Source organism: Schistocerca nitens, chromosome 5, assembly GCF_023898315.1.
Source record: "Schistocerca nitens isolate TAMUIC-IGC-003100 chromosome 5, iqSchNite1.1, whole genome shotgun sequence".
Classification (NCBI taxonomy): Eukaryota; Metazoa; Arthropoda; class Insecta; order Orthoptera; family Acrididae; genus Schistocerca; species Schistocerca nitens.
This window is the reverse complement of record NC_064618.1, coordinates 279,959,776-279,977,735: the sequence shown is the minus strand read 5'-3', so window position 1 is coordinate 279,977,735 and position 17,960 is coordinate 279,959,776. Positions and strand designations below refer to the sequence as shown.

At 40.2% G+C, this 17,960-nt stretch overlaps 1 protein-coding gene across 1 annotated transcript in view; it reads right to left on the bottom strand.

Annotated features, from left to right (window-relative positions):
• Positions 1 to 17,960, bottom strand: part of LOC126259236 (zinc transporter 5-like) — a 240,826-nt gene that overhangs the window by 31,232 nt on the left and 191,634 nt on the right. Inside the window, exon 10 of the mRNA XM_049955858.1 lies at positions 4,741 to 4,923. Coding sequence (XP_049811815.1) covers positions 4,741 to 4,923 — 183 coding nt within the window. The remainder of the gene's footprint in view (positions 1 to 4,740; positions 4,924 to 17,960) is intronic.

Sequence of the window (17,960 nt, the reverse complement as noted above, 5' to 3'; positions counted from 1 at the left end):
ATGCTTCAATTCTCTTCTGTTACGGTCTTTTCACAGTCCCTGTTTCATTACCATACAATTCTGTGCTCCAAACGTACATTCTTAGAAATTTCTTCCTCAAATTAGGGCCTATGTTTGATACAAGTAGATTTATCTTGGCCAGAAATGCCCTTTTTGCCAGTGCTAGTCTGCTTTTGATGTCGTCCTTGCTGTGTACATCATTGGTTATTTTGCTGCCTAGATAGTAAAATTCTTAACTTCATCTACTTCGTGACCATCAAACCTGCTGTTAAGTTTCTCGCTACTCTCATTTCTGCAATTTCTTATTACTTTAGCCTTTCTTTGATTTACTCTCAGTGCACTCATTTGACTGTTCATTCCATTCAATTTAATTCTTCTTCACTTTCACTCAGGATAGCAATGTCACCAGCAAATTGTATCATCGATATCCTTTCACCTTACATTTAAATTCCACTTCTGAAACTTTCTTTTAATTCTGTCATTGCCTCTTCAGTGCACAGATTGAACAGTGGGATGAAAGACTACATCCCTGTTTTACACCGTTTTTAATCTAAGGACTTTGTTCTTGGTTGTCCACTCTTATTATTCCTTCTTCGCTCTTGTACATATTGTATGTTACCTGTCTCTCCCTGTAGCTTACCTCTATTTTTCCCAGAACTTTGAACACTTTGCACCATTTTACATTGTCAAATTTTTTTTCCAGTCAACAAATTCTATGAATGTATCTTTATTTTTCTTTAGTCTTGCTTCCATTATCAACCGGAGAGTCAGAATTGCCTCTCTAGTGCCTTTACCTTTCCTAATGCTAAACTGATTGTCATATAACACATCCTCAATTTTCTTTTCCATTCTTCTGTAGATTAGTCTTGTCAGCAACTTGGATGCATGACCTGTTAAGCTGATTGTGGAATAATTCTCGCCTCTGTCAGCTCTTGCAGTCTTCCGAACTGTGTGGATGATATTTTTCTGAAAGTCAGATGGTATGTTGCCAGACTCATACATTCAGCACACCAGCTTGAATAGTCGTTTTGTTGCCCCCAATAACTGTAGAAATTCTGATGTAATGTTGTCTATCCCTTCTGCCTTATTTGATCTCAGGTCCTCCAAAGCTCTCTTAAATTCTGATTCTAACATTTGATCCCTTATCTCTTCTAAAATGATTCCTGTTTCTTCTTCTATCACATCAGACAAATCTTGCCCCTCATAGAGATCTTCAATGTACTCTTTCTACCTGTCTGCTCTCTCCGCTGCATTTAACAGTGAAATTCCCATTGCTCTCTTAATGTTACCAACCCTGCTTTTAATTTCACTGAATGTTGTTCCAACTTTCCTATATACTGAGTCAGTCCTTCTGACAATCATTTCGTTTTTGATTTCTTCACATTTTTCATGCAACCATTTCATCTTAGCTTCCCTGCACTTCATATTTGGTTCAAATGGCTCTGAGCACTATGGGACTTAACACCTGAGGTCATCAGTCCCCTAGAACTTAGAACTACTTAAACCTAACTAACCTAAGGACAACACACACATCCATGCCTGTGGCAGGATTCGAACCTGCAACTGTAGCGATCGCGCGGTTCCAGACTGAAGCGCCTAGAACCGCTTGGCCACACTGGCCAGCGCACTTCATATTTACTTCATGCCTCAGCGACTTTGTATTTCTGTATTCCTGAACCTTCTTTCATTGATCAGCTGAAGTATTTCTTCTGTTACCCATGGTTTCTTCACAGTTGCCGTCTTTGTACCTATGTTTTTCTTTCCAACTTCTGTGATTGGCCTTTTTAGAAATGTCCATTCCTCTTCAACTGTATTGCACACTGAGCTATTCCTTATCGCTGTATCTATTCCTCACTAATCTTTTAAACTTCAGTCTACTCTTCGTCACTATTACATTGTGATCTGAATCTATATATGCTCCTGGGTACACTTTACAATACAGTACCTGATTTTGAAATCTCTGTCTGACCATGATATAATCTAACTGAATTCTTCCTGTATCACCTGGCCTTTTCCAAGTATACCCCCTCCACTTATGATTCTTGAATCAGCTATTGCTACCTGAAATTTATTAAAGAACTCAATTAGACTTTCTCCTCTCTCATTTCTTGTCCCAAGCTGATATTCTCCTGTAATCTTTCCTTCTACTCCTTCCCCTACAACTGCATTCCAGTCCCCATCACTATTAGATTTTCATCTCCCTTTACGTATTGTATTATCCTATCAATATCCTCATATACTTTCTCTACCTCTTCATATTCAACTTGTGATATCAGCATGTATGCCTGAACTATTTTTGTCAGTGTTGGTTTGCTGATGATTCTGAAAAGAACAATCCTATCACTGTACTGTTCACAGTAACACACTCTCTCCATTACAATCCATTTCATAATGAATCCTATTCCCATTATACCATTTTCTGCTGCTGTTGATATTACCTTATACTCATCTGACCAGAAATCTTTGTCTTCTTTCCATTTCAGTTCACTGACCCCTACTATATTTCGACTGAGTCTTTGCATTTCACTTTTCAGATTCTCCAGCTTCCCAACCACACAGTCTTTTTCTCATGGTCACCTCCCCCTTGACAGTCCCTTCCCAGAGATCTGAATGGAGGACTATTCCAGAATGTTTTGCCAATGGAGAGATCATCATGACCCTTTTCAATTACAGGCCACATGTCCTGTGGATAAACATTATGTGTCTTTAATGCAATGGTATCCATTGCTTTCTGCATCCTCATGCCATTGATCATTGCTGATTTTTCCACCTTTAGGGACAGTTTCCCACCCCAACAACAAGAGAGTGCACTGAACCTCTGTCTGCTCCTCTGCCCTCTTTGACAAGTCTGTTGGCAGAATGAGGGTGACTTCTTATGCCAGAAGTCTTTGGCCGCCAATGCTCATTATTAATCAAAATTTAAGCAATGGCAGATTTTGAATCCAGGACTGAGGACATTTTGATTACTAATCAATATGTCATTTCTTTGATTCATCAAAGCTACGGAAAACAACTAACAAAAGCTAATTTTCATTACTAGAAGCAGAAATAATTTCCATATAGATTATGTATATCTTCCTAGGGTTCAGAATGAGTTTTATATTCTGGTGGCAGCTTGCCAATAAACACCAGGCAAAAAGTCAGAAATCTCCAAATATTGAAAGACAAAGTAAAAGAATACCTCCTCAGCCACCATTCTACAATTTAGCAGCATACGTTGACTTAAAAATGCACATCCTGCCTAATTCCAGTATTTGTATTAGATAAATCGTTATTTTCCAGAATACATTGACCAGTCAGAACACTATGATCACCAACCTAATAGCTGGTATGTCCACCTATGGGCATGGATAACAGGGGTATAGAAGCATTGAAACTTCGGTAGGTCGATGGAGGGAGTGGGCACCACATCCGTACACACGTCATCTAATTCCCATAAACTCTGGGAATGGAGGCGATGAGCTCTGGCACCAAGTTCAATCACATCCTACATGTGTTCAATTGAGTTCAGATTTGATGAGATGGGGGCCAGCACATCAATGGAAACTTGCCTCTGTGTTCCTCAAACCACTACATCACACTCCTGTCCTTGTGACGTGGCTCATTATTTTGCTGAAAAATATGCTGCTGCCAGGAAACAATTTTCATGAAGGGGTATATGTGGTCTGCAACCAGTGTATGATACTCCTTGGCAATCATGGTGCCTTGCATGAGCTCCAGTGGACCCATGGATGCCCATGTGAAAGTACCACAGAGCATAATGTAGTTGCCACCAGCTTGTCTCCATCCCACAGTACAGATGTCAAGGTGCTGTTCCCCTGGACGAGAATGGATTCACGCCCTCCCATCGTCACAATGAAAAAGGTATCAGGATTCATCAGAACGTGCAATGGTCTGCCACTGTGCCAACATTAAGTGCAGATAGTCATGTGCCCATTTCAGTCATAGTTGTTGATAAAACGTTGGCTCACGTATGAGTCGTTGGTTGCGGAGGCCAATCATTAGGGGTATTCACTGCACTGTGTGTTCAGACACACTTGTACTCTGTCCAGCATTAAAGTCTGTTGTTATTTCTGAAACAGTTCGCCACCTGGCCTGTTTTACCAGTCTGCCCAGCCTATGGCATCTGTTATGAGGGGTGACCATGCAACCTCACGACATCTGGACGTGGTTTCACCTTGGTTTTGCCACGTGTTGAAGACATCCATCACAACACTCCATGAACACCCGACAAGTCGTGCAGTTTCTGAAATGTTGGTGCTAAGCCTCTGGGTCATTACAATCTGCCCTCGATCAAACTTGGACAGATTGCACGTCTTCTCCATTGTACACACGGACAGCACACTCACTGATACTAGATGCACCATGCGTGTGTCTGACTACCAGTTGTTCCTTGCTAGGTGATGCTGCTCTTGCCTGTACAGGTTTATATTGATAGGTCAGTGATCGTAATGTTCTGGCTGATCAGTGTATAAACCGTGGTATGGGTAAAGCTGCATAAATCCTTTATTTAAAGTATTATATGAACTCAGAAGCTGAGAAGAGTAATTCTGTTTTCCAAGGCAATTGTTTTTCAACATATACCTATAAAGTAGTCTGAAAGTAATTACAATAATTATCAGTTTGGGTAGATTAGAGCTAGTCATAATTTGTTGTTATAATGAATAAACTGCAATTTGAATAGTAACTGATAATATGTAGAATAAAAAGTTTACAATTAAGTTACAAAGTTTTACTAACCTGAACACTAAAATTCCAACAAGGTTGACAATAAGTCCAGCTACTGACACAGCAAGCAATCGTTGTGTGTTAATAGCTGGAGGATCCACAAGTCTACTCACACCTTTAGAAAATACAAGAACTGAAATTACCAACAAGAATAGCCCATTTACGAAACCTGACAGGTCCTCCACACGACTGTAGCTGAAAATAGAAAATTCATCAGTCACGTATACTCATTTCACATTGTTTCTTTATCACATATATAAGACTTTAATACGCAAAAGCCTCATACACAGCATACCAAACATTTGATTTTTCATTTGTTAATCACACTCCCTTCAGTACTCTTCTCTTATGTGTTCATTTAAAATATTATTTTTAAGTATTCCTTTTGTGGTATACACTTTAAGATTAAAGGAGACCACTCACCAAAAATCAGAAGCATTGAGTTGTCGATAGGCATACACAAAAGGAAGACTACTTGCTGGTTTTCAGATTTACCTGTTGATGAGCTAGAGTAGAAAAAACAAAAACACACACTCTCTCTCTCTCTCTCTCTCTCTATGCCTACCTTGTAGGAGAGAGAGAGAGAGGGAGTGTGTGTGTGTGTGTGTGTGTGTGTGTGTGTGTGTGTGTGTGTGTGTGTGTTTTCTACTCTAGTTTGTCAAAGGATAACTCCAAAAGCTAGTATGTTCTCTTTCTTTAGTGTGGGCCTATCAACAACTCATTGCTTCTGCTTTCTTGTGAATGATCTCCTTCAATCCTAAAGTATTTACATTCTACAAGAACTTCCCTACAACATTTTGTGGTATACTTTTATATCACATGCAGGTTTCTGGAATCTTTCAAACCTGTACATGATTGTAATACCTGTCATCCTCCCAGTTAGTTCCTTTTCCCTTTTTACTCAATCACACTAACACTTCATAGCTTCCATTCCATCATCAGTGTTTTGTAATTACAGTCATTACCCGGTTTGTCTAATACATCCTTTTAATTCATATTCTTAGATATCTCATGTATGTCTCCTAATAACTTTATATGTATAAATAATGTGGCAAACAATGATGAAACACACATGACTGTTACAATGGCTAATGAAACTTGTGTAATCAATTTATTGCTCCATAAATCAACAGATGGTATACATTTTGCAAAAGTTATGACTGAAAATTTTGACTGATGCGTTTATTGATTTGCACTGCTAAGCACAAGGACCTTGTTGTGTTATTCACGAGATATTCAAGAGATACCTGTCAGTACATGGCTGTGATTACCATATTTCACACCTCTACATTTGGATTTTTTGTTCCATAAGCCATTACTAACTACACACCAGTAAACATTTTTAATTGTATCAGGACACTTGTATGTTATCTGTAATCTAAGCATAGAAATAGCTGAGAAATGAGGGGCTTGGTGCTATTAATGTTACAGTTAACTCTTATGAGCTTTCAGGCATGACTTGCAATCACTCTCTTTGTAGGTGAAATCACAAATGATGAATGAAGCTCCATGACGGAACTGAAAAGTTTTCCAAAATGAGCAGTTACATCTCCAAAGAGCACAAAGGAGGAAGGAAGGGAGGAAGGAAGGAAGGAAGGAAGGAAGAGAGAGAGAGAGAGAGAGAGAGAGAGAGAGAGAGAGAGAGAGAGACTCTGAACCTCGTAATCACTTCTGGTACCAAACTGTCATTCACTATCTGAACATGCTGTAGAACAGCTGTGGTATGCTCTTATTTAACATATCAGCATATAATTAAGTAAAAGATTGTCCTCTCTAAAAGATTATAAAACAAAGATGTAAAGCATGCTTTGGAGTTCACTGCTTTATTTAAATCAATTGAAGTTAACAAGAATCCTATGTCTCTTGAAAGGTCCCAGTGGTGATTTGTTTCAATCTTGGTATGGCATTACTGTTTACTGCAACTCCTTGAATAATGAAAATTCTCTGCACAAATACTAGAAGGTAACATCTCTTCTGAATAATGTTGATGAACCACCACAATATAATATTCCTGGCATGCAGGGGTTGGTATTAGTTGCATACCAACAATACCATTGCAGAGGCAACTAGAAATATGAAAACGGAAGCAATGCATATTCCAACATTCCATCAACATAAAGGTTATTAGAGATGGAGCCGAAAACAGATCTGTCAAATGTGATCCTGTGACCTGTCCCATTTACTAACTGCAAGCTGCAGTTATTTTTGTAAGGAATAATACTATTTCAGGTTCATACAATGTGGAAAAAACCATGCTTATCATGAAATGGGAGATTCACATGTCTATAAAATTTAGATTTTCTGTAACTTGTTCCAAAACTGTATTAACTGAAAACTGAATTTAGTCAATGAGAAAGGACACATATATTCATTAGTAAAAAATATAAAACCGGAGATGTATCTGTAAACTCCTAGATCCTTCTGTGATATGTAACTGACAGTCAGCAAGAAATCACCATATGTTTAGAAATATATAACTGGTGCAAATAATATTTGACTGATTAAATTCAGCACATTACACTGAATGGAAACCATTCAATAAATTTTGTAATCATCTATTACTCTTCAATTTAAGAAGCTATTTTAAACAAGTAGAAGGAATTGTTTTGCCTTCCATATTCAAGTTTCACATTCTGAAGATATGCATGGTACAATGTTTAAAAAAAGAAATTCCATGACATTTTGTGGTCCATTTTTCAAGTCTAATGCAAGTTGCTTATTAACAACAAATCCATTAAACAGGTCAGCCAATTTACTTTCCTTCACTGCACAGACTCACCTTTTGAAGAATTTAATAATGGAAAGAAAACTGAAAAATTTATCAGATCATGTGGCATTGTAAGCTCAATGCTGAGAAACAAAAGTATGGAAGAAAGCAATTCTGAGGTTCTATAAGGCTATGGCAACATCCACAGGTTTACACAAGGCTGAAGGACGAGTCCTTAGTAGCAAAAATATAAAATATTATTATGTCCTGCACTGTTTGCATAACACAGACAATGTAGAGCCCTCCCCTAATGAAAACAAGGCAGGTGAGGCTATATTGCAGGTAGAAATGATATAAACAGCACCATTCTTTATTACTGCATAATGAATTAAAATCTCAAATCATAGTTGATAATAACAAAAATTACAATAAAATATTCTGACACAATATGGGCTGTGTCATCTGGGGTAGTTGGAGACATTTGTTACTGTTTTTAACAGAATCTGTGAACCTGCTTATTATACAAAAATCCTTCTGAAGATTACTAATACAGATTTGGAGGAGTTATTTACAACCCTCACGAACTGTTGACTTGAAGGTTAGCTTCATATAAATGGCATGAAAATGTTCTGCAAACATAATCTAGAAGTTGCGGGGTTCTGTGAAATTAACTTGCACCTTGACTTTCTATCAGTAATAAAAGACAGCATTTCTCAGTTCACCACTGAACTGGTTGCCTTTGGAGTTAATCTGAATGGTGCATCAATAGCATGGAAAATTATGCCCATACTGTGATACCCTCATATTCAAATCACTTAGAGTCTTGGTGTTCAAATGCAGGCAGTTGACTGTACAGCACCTAGGCAGTATTTCCGAGTATCCATCTCAGTAATTTAAATTAAGTGCTGCTTTCTCAGACATGTGAAATCAAATCAGGAAGGGGTCACTGAAGTGCGGATGCTTTAACCAATCCCCACTGAACTTATCTGCAAGCACAAGAGATCATACTGACAGATCAATGAGTTAGTGCAGCACTGAGGCAGTGTTGAAGAGCATCCTCATGCTAAGAATATATCACTCTTGCACAGATTGTAGTAGTATCCAACAACAAAAACTGCATTGGTATCACAAAGAACAAGGAATGCTAATAGTAGCTATGGAATGAGATTTGTGAGTGTGTACAATTCTGTGAGATAAGACATATACAGATTGTACCTGCTGTTGAATTTGCAGTATACATAACAAGGAGGATAATAATATTAGTTAGTGAGAGCAGATCTTAGGAAACGTGTGTATCTGACAAAGATTGTCATTCTAATGAATTAGGAGACAGAGCAGCTGACCAGTACTTACCTTCAGGATGTGAAATGTATAGTACTGGCGATACACATATAATAGTAAAAGGGGCACACTGTCTAAATTTCACAACTAATAGTTACTTTGATGGGGAGGAGACAGAAATGTGTTGGGAAATGTTAAAAAGAAAGGACAGGCCAAGACTCATTTTTTCCATAATTCTTAACTGCACTATTCACTCCTCTTCCCTCTAATACATCTTAGTTTTTCATTTTGCCCATATCAGTTCTGGAGAGATGCTGGCACAATGCTTACCAAAACACCATATCTGACCTACTCTCTTTGACACCTCTCACTTCGCCTTCGTCTACCCTCTCCCTCAATATCAGCGGACTCCTCTCATTCTGGTGTCTGGAAGTGTATCACTTTTACATGTGTCTGTTGGCAGTACACCACATTTCAATTCCTAAATCTAAGTACTGACCAGCAACTCTGTCTCTCATAATTTATTACTTTCTTTACTGAAATTTCCTTTTATGTAAAGAACTGAAATTTCTCTGAATTAAATCACTCAGATTGATGACCTAATTTTCCATTTTTGACTGACATTAAAAAACATTTAAATCTGTTAAATGCATGACTTCAGTACAAAGAGAAATTTATTACTCCGCTTCATGGCCACATCTTTTTACTGTAAATTAAATCTGTTTCAAATACAACTGAATTTTTACAAGAAAGTGTCTGGAAAGTTACATGCTAACTTTAAAGAATACAAACAATGAAAAAATTGGAAAATTGAAGCAGTACATTGACAAAGAAACTTACATATAATCCAATCACATGGATACCTCATCCATTTCTTTGTCAGAAATTAAGAAGGTTATTTATTCTCTCACACATAAAAACTCATATCGATTTCTTGCTGTTGCCACCATAGTACTAAAGACTTGTTCTGATATAACAAGTGATGTCTTTTCTGAAATATGTAATATGAGGCATGTTTTTTAAGGCACTTTTCATGTCATACAACAGCTCTGAATAGCATCCTCATAGAAATATGCTGCCTGAGCAAAAATTTCAATAATTTACATGTTCTGTAACAATAGCATACAGCAAACGTTTTGACATCTATGAGCACTGGGGTGGTAAGGAAGTAGATGAGTGCTTTTAAAGATGACCATACAAATGTGCATTATGGGGAACGAAGCAGGTGACCTTCAATCATTACAGACAATTTGGTGGGGAAAGTTGATGAACAAGTGAGAGAGAACAGATGCTTTCGATTTCACCATTATGTAATGAGTTCCCTCAAGTGTCAAGAAGTGTGCTTTACAGAATGGTTACAGAATGTTAAATTATTGAAAGTTATGCTCAGACAGAATATTTCTGCGAGGATGATGTTCAAAGCTGGTTGTGCAATATAATAAATACCTTAACATTGGTGGTTAAAGTACGGGCTTTCATGTAAAAATAAAATTGCTAAGAAAAGTCCATTTGTTTTATTTTTATTTCCAAACAGTACTTAGTTAAAAAAATAAGCCTTGTACATCGTTGACACAGAGAATTTTTACTGGAAAATAGAATGCCACTGTGAAATCCCTGTATAAGAAATGAGACAAGATAGACGTCAATAGCTACCAACCCATTTCACTACTGATACACTTTTCCAAATTTTTTTGCTAATGTGATGTATTCTAGAATAATATACTGCTTGAATAACAATGAAATCCTTAATAAATTACAGTATGGATTTAAAAAATGTGGTCAATTGAGAATGCCATTTTATAAATCCACTCACCAAATTTTACAAGCATTAAAAAACAAAAGAGGGCAGTCAGTATTTTAAATGAATTGCCAAAGGCATTTGACTATGTGAATGACAATATTTGTCTAGTAAAAACGTTTTATGGAATTGATAGTGTAGCCAGCCAGCGGATAATGTCATACAAAATAATTTCAAAGTTTTACTGACATTCAAAGTAGTCACCGGCATTGTGTATAACCCATAGCCAGCAATTTGGAAGTTGTAGGATACTCTTAGCAGTGCCAATTGTGTTGACAGTTCGAGTGGCATAGTTTATTGCCTGATGAATTTGTAGCAGTTCTGAAGCAAATCCCGTGAAATGTTTCCTTCAGTTTAGAAATTGAGTTGAACTCACAAGGGCTTAAGTCAGGGGAGTGCAGTAGGTGGTATAGCACTTAGCAGCCCCATTAGCCAAACAAATCAGTAACAGCTTGCACTGTATGTTTGTGAGCATTGTCCTGGAAAATGATGGTAAGGTCTTGCAGAAAGTGTCATCGCTTCCGTCTCTAAGATAGTCGTAGGTTGCCTTCCAACAATGAACAGCATAGAGACAGAAGTGATGACACTTTCTGCAGTACCTGACCATCATTTTGCAGGACAACGCTCAAGCACGTACAGTGCAAGCTGTTACTGATTTATTTGACTGATGGAGCTGCTAAGTGCTATACCACCTACTGCACTCCCCTGACTTATGCCCTAATGAGATCAATTCGATTTATAAACTGAATGAAAAACTTCACGGCATTTGCTTCAGAACTGCTACAAATTCATCGGGCAATAGACCGCGCCACTCGAACTGTCAACACAACTGGCACTGTTAAGAGTATCCTACAACTTCCACATTGCTGGCAATGGGTTATACAGAATGCTGGTGACTACTTTGAAGGTCAGTAAAACTTTGAAACACGTATCTATTTTGTACAAGCTGTAAATAAATAGTTGCCACTATTAAAGTTCCAACCATCGTAACTAGCCTCAGCATAGTCTTGGTCTGGGGCTGGTTCTAAAGGCCCTAGTAGTCAGCTGAATTCCTTCAAGGGGCACCACATCAAACATTTTTAAATAAGAGGGCTGTGCAGATCCGCAGATCCCTACACAGTGCACACATAATCAGACTGAAATAAGTTTAGTCCGATCCCGATGAACTGCGGCTGATACATTTTAAAATAATGGATGCTTTGAGGGACCATCTTTCCAGGTCCCTAAGGTGTGGCCCCAATGTAAGCTTAGGGGCAAATGTGACAACCCCTCTTCTCTGTCCATTCCTCCAACCATTGAACAGTCAGTTGCAACTGATGAGTTATCCATGCAAGGCTTGAGGAGGAACAAAAGACAGACACATCATCAACCAACAAAGAATGTTGGACAGGAGGTTTAACTATTGACATTTTATTATTAATAGTTACTGCAAAGACAGTCACACTTTAAATACTATCTTGAGGGACACTGTTCTCTTGCTCAAAGCCATCAGGGAGGTTGTCAATGACTTGATATCTAAAATATTATGGCCAGAGGAAAGACCATATATAAAAATGAGAAGACATCCTAAAAATCTCCATTCATTGAGCTACCAGAGGATATTGTGTCTCCAAGACATATCACAGGCCTTCTTGATACAAAAAAGAATTACTCACTATGTGATGCCAACACAGGGAAGCTTGTCGTATAGCTGCTTACAGGAGGACCAGGTTACCAGTAAACCTATACTGAAAATGACTAGGGAGCTGTCTGGATTTAAGATCCACACAAGGTGGTGGTAGACCATTGGCTCCAAGGTCTTCCCCATACAGTTAGTGAGGGCAACACTACAACAGCAACTCAGGCATGAATGGCTTTTTCCACGTTTCAAGAGTAGAATTAAAACTGCCTCTCACCAATGAGTCAGGAAAGTACCCTAATATCCAAATGAGGTTAAAAAATGGCAAGGAGGATTCCTTTGTTTCACCCAGTGAGGTGCCATAACATACTATAATGGACCCTATCATGACCAGGTGATGTGTCACGATCACGAGCTGTGGATACTGCAGAATCCAGCTCCCACATGGAAAAGGGGCAGTTGTGTTCTCTATCAGTGGTGGAACAGAAGTCCTAGCTGCCCCTCTCAGCAGGCACTTTGTAGTCTTACAAAGCTGAATCCTGACTGACAGGACAATAACTGTGGAAAAATAGAGTGTCATAGTCTGGGAAATGTCTCATGGGTTGGTGAGGAGACTACTATTCCCCATTACAGCAGCCACTGTGCATCTCCCCCACTCCCATAAATCCTCCTGCTGGTCTCCCATGTGACTGTACTTTAAGTAGATTGGGTTACAGTGGCCAGGAAATGTGGCCACAGAATCTTCTTGAGCTCTCTAACAATGAGCCAATATTTTGCCCTCACTACTGCAAGGTTCTCTACAGTTCGCCTGCATCTGAACGTTTGCAGAGCTGCCTGCCTGGTCCTGGTTGCTGAGTGGTATTTGTTACTCCACCAAGGGACAGGTTAGCCTGAGGATTCTTGAATGGATACCTCTGGAGTGTGTTGGATCAGTTTGGTAATATGATCCAGCCATACCTGGATGCTGTCTTGGTGTTCAAACAACAGAAGTTGGCTGTAATGTATCCAGCCTGCCCCATTGTGCACCCATTCTAGCAGCTTCCTTTTGAGCACTATTTTGTCTGGCACACAAATTTCAATTGGGAAGTTATCAATTAAATACAACATATCGACTGCTTCTCAGCAAACTGTGCATGTCAGATCCCAAGAGCAAACAAAGAGACTGATAGCAGTAAATGACCCTTTTGCAGAGCTGAAGTGCATGCTCCACCCTATGTTCAATAAACATGCCCATCAGGACATCAGATGGCTCCTAATTGCTTTATCCCTGGGGCAGGTGGTCGCAGAGCCCAAAAGCATAGAGTATATGCTAAATTCATCACAATGGATGGAGGGAAGGAGGAGCTGAGTGATGGGGTCACAGAGGGCCTCTTTGTCTAGCGCCTCATAGCGACGATACAGCGACTGCTTGAAGGCTGGTTGTGAAGGAGAGAAGCGAGGAGTTGTAGGTGTTGTTTACAGAAACTGCCATTACTCTCTCAGCTCTCTCTCCAATAAGATCATCCTTTTTGTGAAGAATGTAGCCATGTAGCTCAGGGCCTCAGAAAATTTAAAATGTGTCTTCTGAAGACAGATAAACATTAGTCTATCCTGAGCTAATAGTCGTAGATCTCCCTCATGTATCCTGAACATATTCAAGTTCCACTCAAGTATAGAAGCCATCTCAATGGTGGGGACATTGCAGAGGAGGGAGATTACTTGACGGACTTGCTTGTTCCCTCAGGCATATGATAACATCCTTACAATGGATAACATGTTCATCTTCTGACCATCAGAGAGGACCAAATGACAGCTTTGGACCTGATCATTTTCGCCTGTTACTTTTTGTTACCAGCCTTGTAATGGTTTGCTAACAGGAATATGTTTTTGGTTCTCTTCTTCAATCTGCTATGAGGGTCCGTTATTCTTTCAACATTAAGCTTTCTTGCCACCATTATTTTCGATGAAGGAAAGCGTGGGTATTGAACTTGCTATGCAGATTAGCAATTACATTTAAAATTGCAGGTAGATATGCTGTGCTCAGCTGTTAACGGCTGGGTGCCAATACAAGTTTTCTGTATATACTGCTACAGTGCCATGGCAAATGACTTCATGAATGTGTGTGGCTCTGAGAGCTTAAGCGTCTTCTTCCTTGCAATGTGAGATGCACTGTGTCTGTTTAATCTCCTGGATTTTCCTCTCTCTGCAATACAGGACATTCTATATTTCACAACTGATGGGTTCGGTAGCAACCGACAAATGTGGGTGAGGGAGTACATTGAATACCTGGTTCATTGGCAGTGGAACTACACCTTCCACACATAGCCTGACCACTGCAACCCATGTGGTGTGACAGAAGTGTTGACACTTAAAGTAGTGCATTGGATTAGGTATATAGTGCCTAAGTTTAAGATGGAGACAGCCTGCCACAATATATTCAGGTGAAGTGAGTGTCAGGACAATAGATGCTGACTTCTCGAGCTCATAAGCAACAATTTTCATGACATTCTGAACTTTTGTGTCTGTTTTGCTTTCCCATTCCCACTGGAGTTCTTTGGTATCTATTTACATAATGTCCTGGTACATTACAACTCCTTTATGGCAATTTTTTCCAGTATGCAGATCATTGTAAACAGTGTACACTCCAAATAGTTTGTTATTTAATGCAGTCTGTCATGAAATTAACCAATGTGTGGTTGTTATGTGAAGAAAAGTATTTCAGTGTTTTAAGTTCTGAAGGTAATTGAACAGAAAAAGATATCATGAATATTTAAAGGAAGATTAAATGCTATCGGAAAGTTCTTGTAGAATATAAAGGAGGCCACTCACCAAAAAGCAGAAGTGTTGAGTCATTGGTAGGCACACACAACAGAAGGAAAACTTGCTAGCTTTTGGAGTTATCTTTTGATGAGATAGAGTACACACACACACACACACACACACACACACACACACACACACACACACACACACGCACAGAGAGAGAGAGAGAGAGAGAGAGAGAGAGAGAGAGAGAGAGAGAGAGATACATACAAATGCCTATGCCCCTACATAATGCTGGCTAGACTGACACTGCCAATGTTATTTTGCGGCAGGTGAGCTGGGTGGTGGTGGGGTAGAGACTGATGGTGTGTGTAGAGGGAGAGGGAGACGGGAGATAAGGAGGAAGACTGAGGGTGGGTAGCTAGTGGCTCAGAGGGAGGCCAATTTACTGGCTAGGAATGAGGGAGGGAGGGGTGGCAGGTATAGTTGTAGCTACCAGTGAGAAGTGGCACATACTGAAGGCTATGTGGAGATGTCAAATGGAAGGGGGTGACACAATGGAGAAAGTGGAAAGTATTGGATGGAGGGTTCAGGGACAGTGGGTTACCTGAGATTGAGGCCAGGAGTGGGGGATGGGTTGTAAAGATAACTTCCATCTGCACAGTTCAGAGGAGCTATTGGTGGAGGGACGGCTCCAGATGGCTCAGGCTGTGAAGTAGCCATTGAAGTTGATCATGTTGTGTTCAGCTGCAGGTTGTGCCACCGGGTGGTGAACTTTGTTCTTGACAACAGTTTGGTGAGAGCCAATCATACTGATGTGCAGCTGATTGATAGTCATACCAACATAAATGGCTGTTCAGTGTTTGCAGCAGAGTCAGTACATGATGTGGCTGCTTGCATAAGTGGCCCAGCCTCTGATGGGCTAGGATACGCCTGTGACAGGACTGAAGTAGGAGTTGCTGGGTGGCTGGATGGAGCAGGTCTTGCACCTCGGTCTGTCACAGGGAACATATCCCTGTGGCAAGGGGTTGGGAGATGGACTAGGATGCTGTGTAGGTTGGGTGGGCAATGGGATACCACTTTAGGACACGTGGGAAGGATCTTGAGTGGGATGCCCTCATTTCAGGGTAGGATGAGTGGTAAATCAAGGCCTTGGTGGAGGATATCAGTTGTTCCAGCCCAGGGTGATGTTGGGTGACAAGGGGAATGCTCCTTTGTAGCTGATTCTTGGGAGTGCAAGAGGATTGGAGATATGTGAGGATATGGCATTGCAAATTGTTTGTGGACTAGGTTTGGGGGTACTGCCCATCTGTCATGGCCTTTGAGGCCTTAAGAAAAATGGGCAAGGGAGTTCTAATCACCACAGATATGTGATCCACAGATGGCTAGGCTGTATGGGAGGGATTTTTTTTGGTGTGGAAAGGATGGCAGCTGTTGAAATGCAGGTATTGTTGGTGATTAGTTGGTTTAATGTAGACAGAGGTGTGGATGGAGCCATCAGTGATGTGGAGGTCTACGTCCAGGAAGGTGGCACATTGGGTAGAGGGGGACCAGGTGAAGCAGATAGTAGAAAATCTGTTGAAGTTGTGAAGGAATGTGGACAGGGTGTCTTGGCCCTGAGTCCAGATCATGAAGACATTATCAATGAACTTGAAACTGACAAGGGGTTTGCCATTTTGGGAGTCTAGTCCTCTAGACGGCCCATTAACAGGTTGGCATAGCAGGGTGTCATGTGGGTGCCCATGGCTGTGCTGCGGATTTGTTTGTATACCTTCTCTTCAGAGGAGAAGTAGTTGTGAGTTACAATAAAGTTAGTAAGGTGTATGTGGAGTGATGTAGCTGGTTTGGAGTCTGAAGGATGTTGGGGTGAGGAGGGAGATGGACTCAGGTTAGGGGGTTCTGGGAAGAGCCTATGGATTTCAGAGTGGATTGGAGATTATGTTGGACTTCTGGGATGCGATCACACTTGCAGAGCTTGTAGGTGGAGTAGTCAGAGTTGGCAAAGGTCTTCTGGCAGGTAGCCACTGTGACTAATCACAACAGTAGTGAAGCCTACCAACCAACTGTCCACCAGGATGAATGGCTACCGCCAAACTGTTGCCAAGAACAAAAGCAGCTGAACACAACATGCTCAATTTCAATGGCTGCTTCACAACTCGGATCATCTGGATCCTTCCCTCCACCACCGGCCTCTGAACTACGCAGATAGGAGTTGTCCTTACAACACATCCTCCATTCCTGTAATTGTCCTGGTCTCAAACCCAGGTAATGTACTGTCTCCACATCCTCCACCTACACTTTCCCTCCCTATGTCCTGTCACCTCATTCCAATTCACATCCCCAAGAAGCTTGCAGCATGTGCTGCTTCCTACTGATCACTACAACTGTACCTGCCATCCTTCCCTCCCACATTCCTAGCTGGCAAACCGCCATCCCTCTGAGCCGCTAGCCACCCAACCCCAGTCCTTCTCCTTTCTTTACCTCCTGCCTCCTTCTTCTTCTTCTTCAAACCCCATCCCCCCTCCTGACTCTGCCCACTGTCACAATATAGCACTGGCATTGCCAATATAGCTGGCACATCTCTCTCTGTGTGTGTGTGATTAGTTTGTTAAAGGATAACACTGAATCTAGCAACTTTTCCTTGAGTTGTGTGTGCCTATCAACACTCAACATTTCTGGTTTTCGGTAAAGGAAGAACACCTCTTTCAGAAAGAAAAGTGATTGGAATAATGGAGTCTATATAAAAGACAAAGCTAATGAACTCTTTGGTCTGGCTATACTCTGATGAAGTAAATTTCACAGCAGAGTATTTGATATTTTATGAAAAAGATGCTATAAGTGATCTTCTCTTGAAAAGTATAATGCTTATTATGATTAAAAGGGCTCAGAGTGAAAACAGTTTCCATAATAATAACTTCAATGTATTTGAGGTTTACTAGTCTGAATTCAGGGAGTAACACTAGTACCAGTGTGGCAGTATTGATTCTCTCTGCTTGACAATATAGCAACAAAAAATAAACATTGTTTAGAGGCTGTTATCTTACATCTTGTTCAAATTACAAAAACTGTCTTGATACTAACAATAA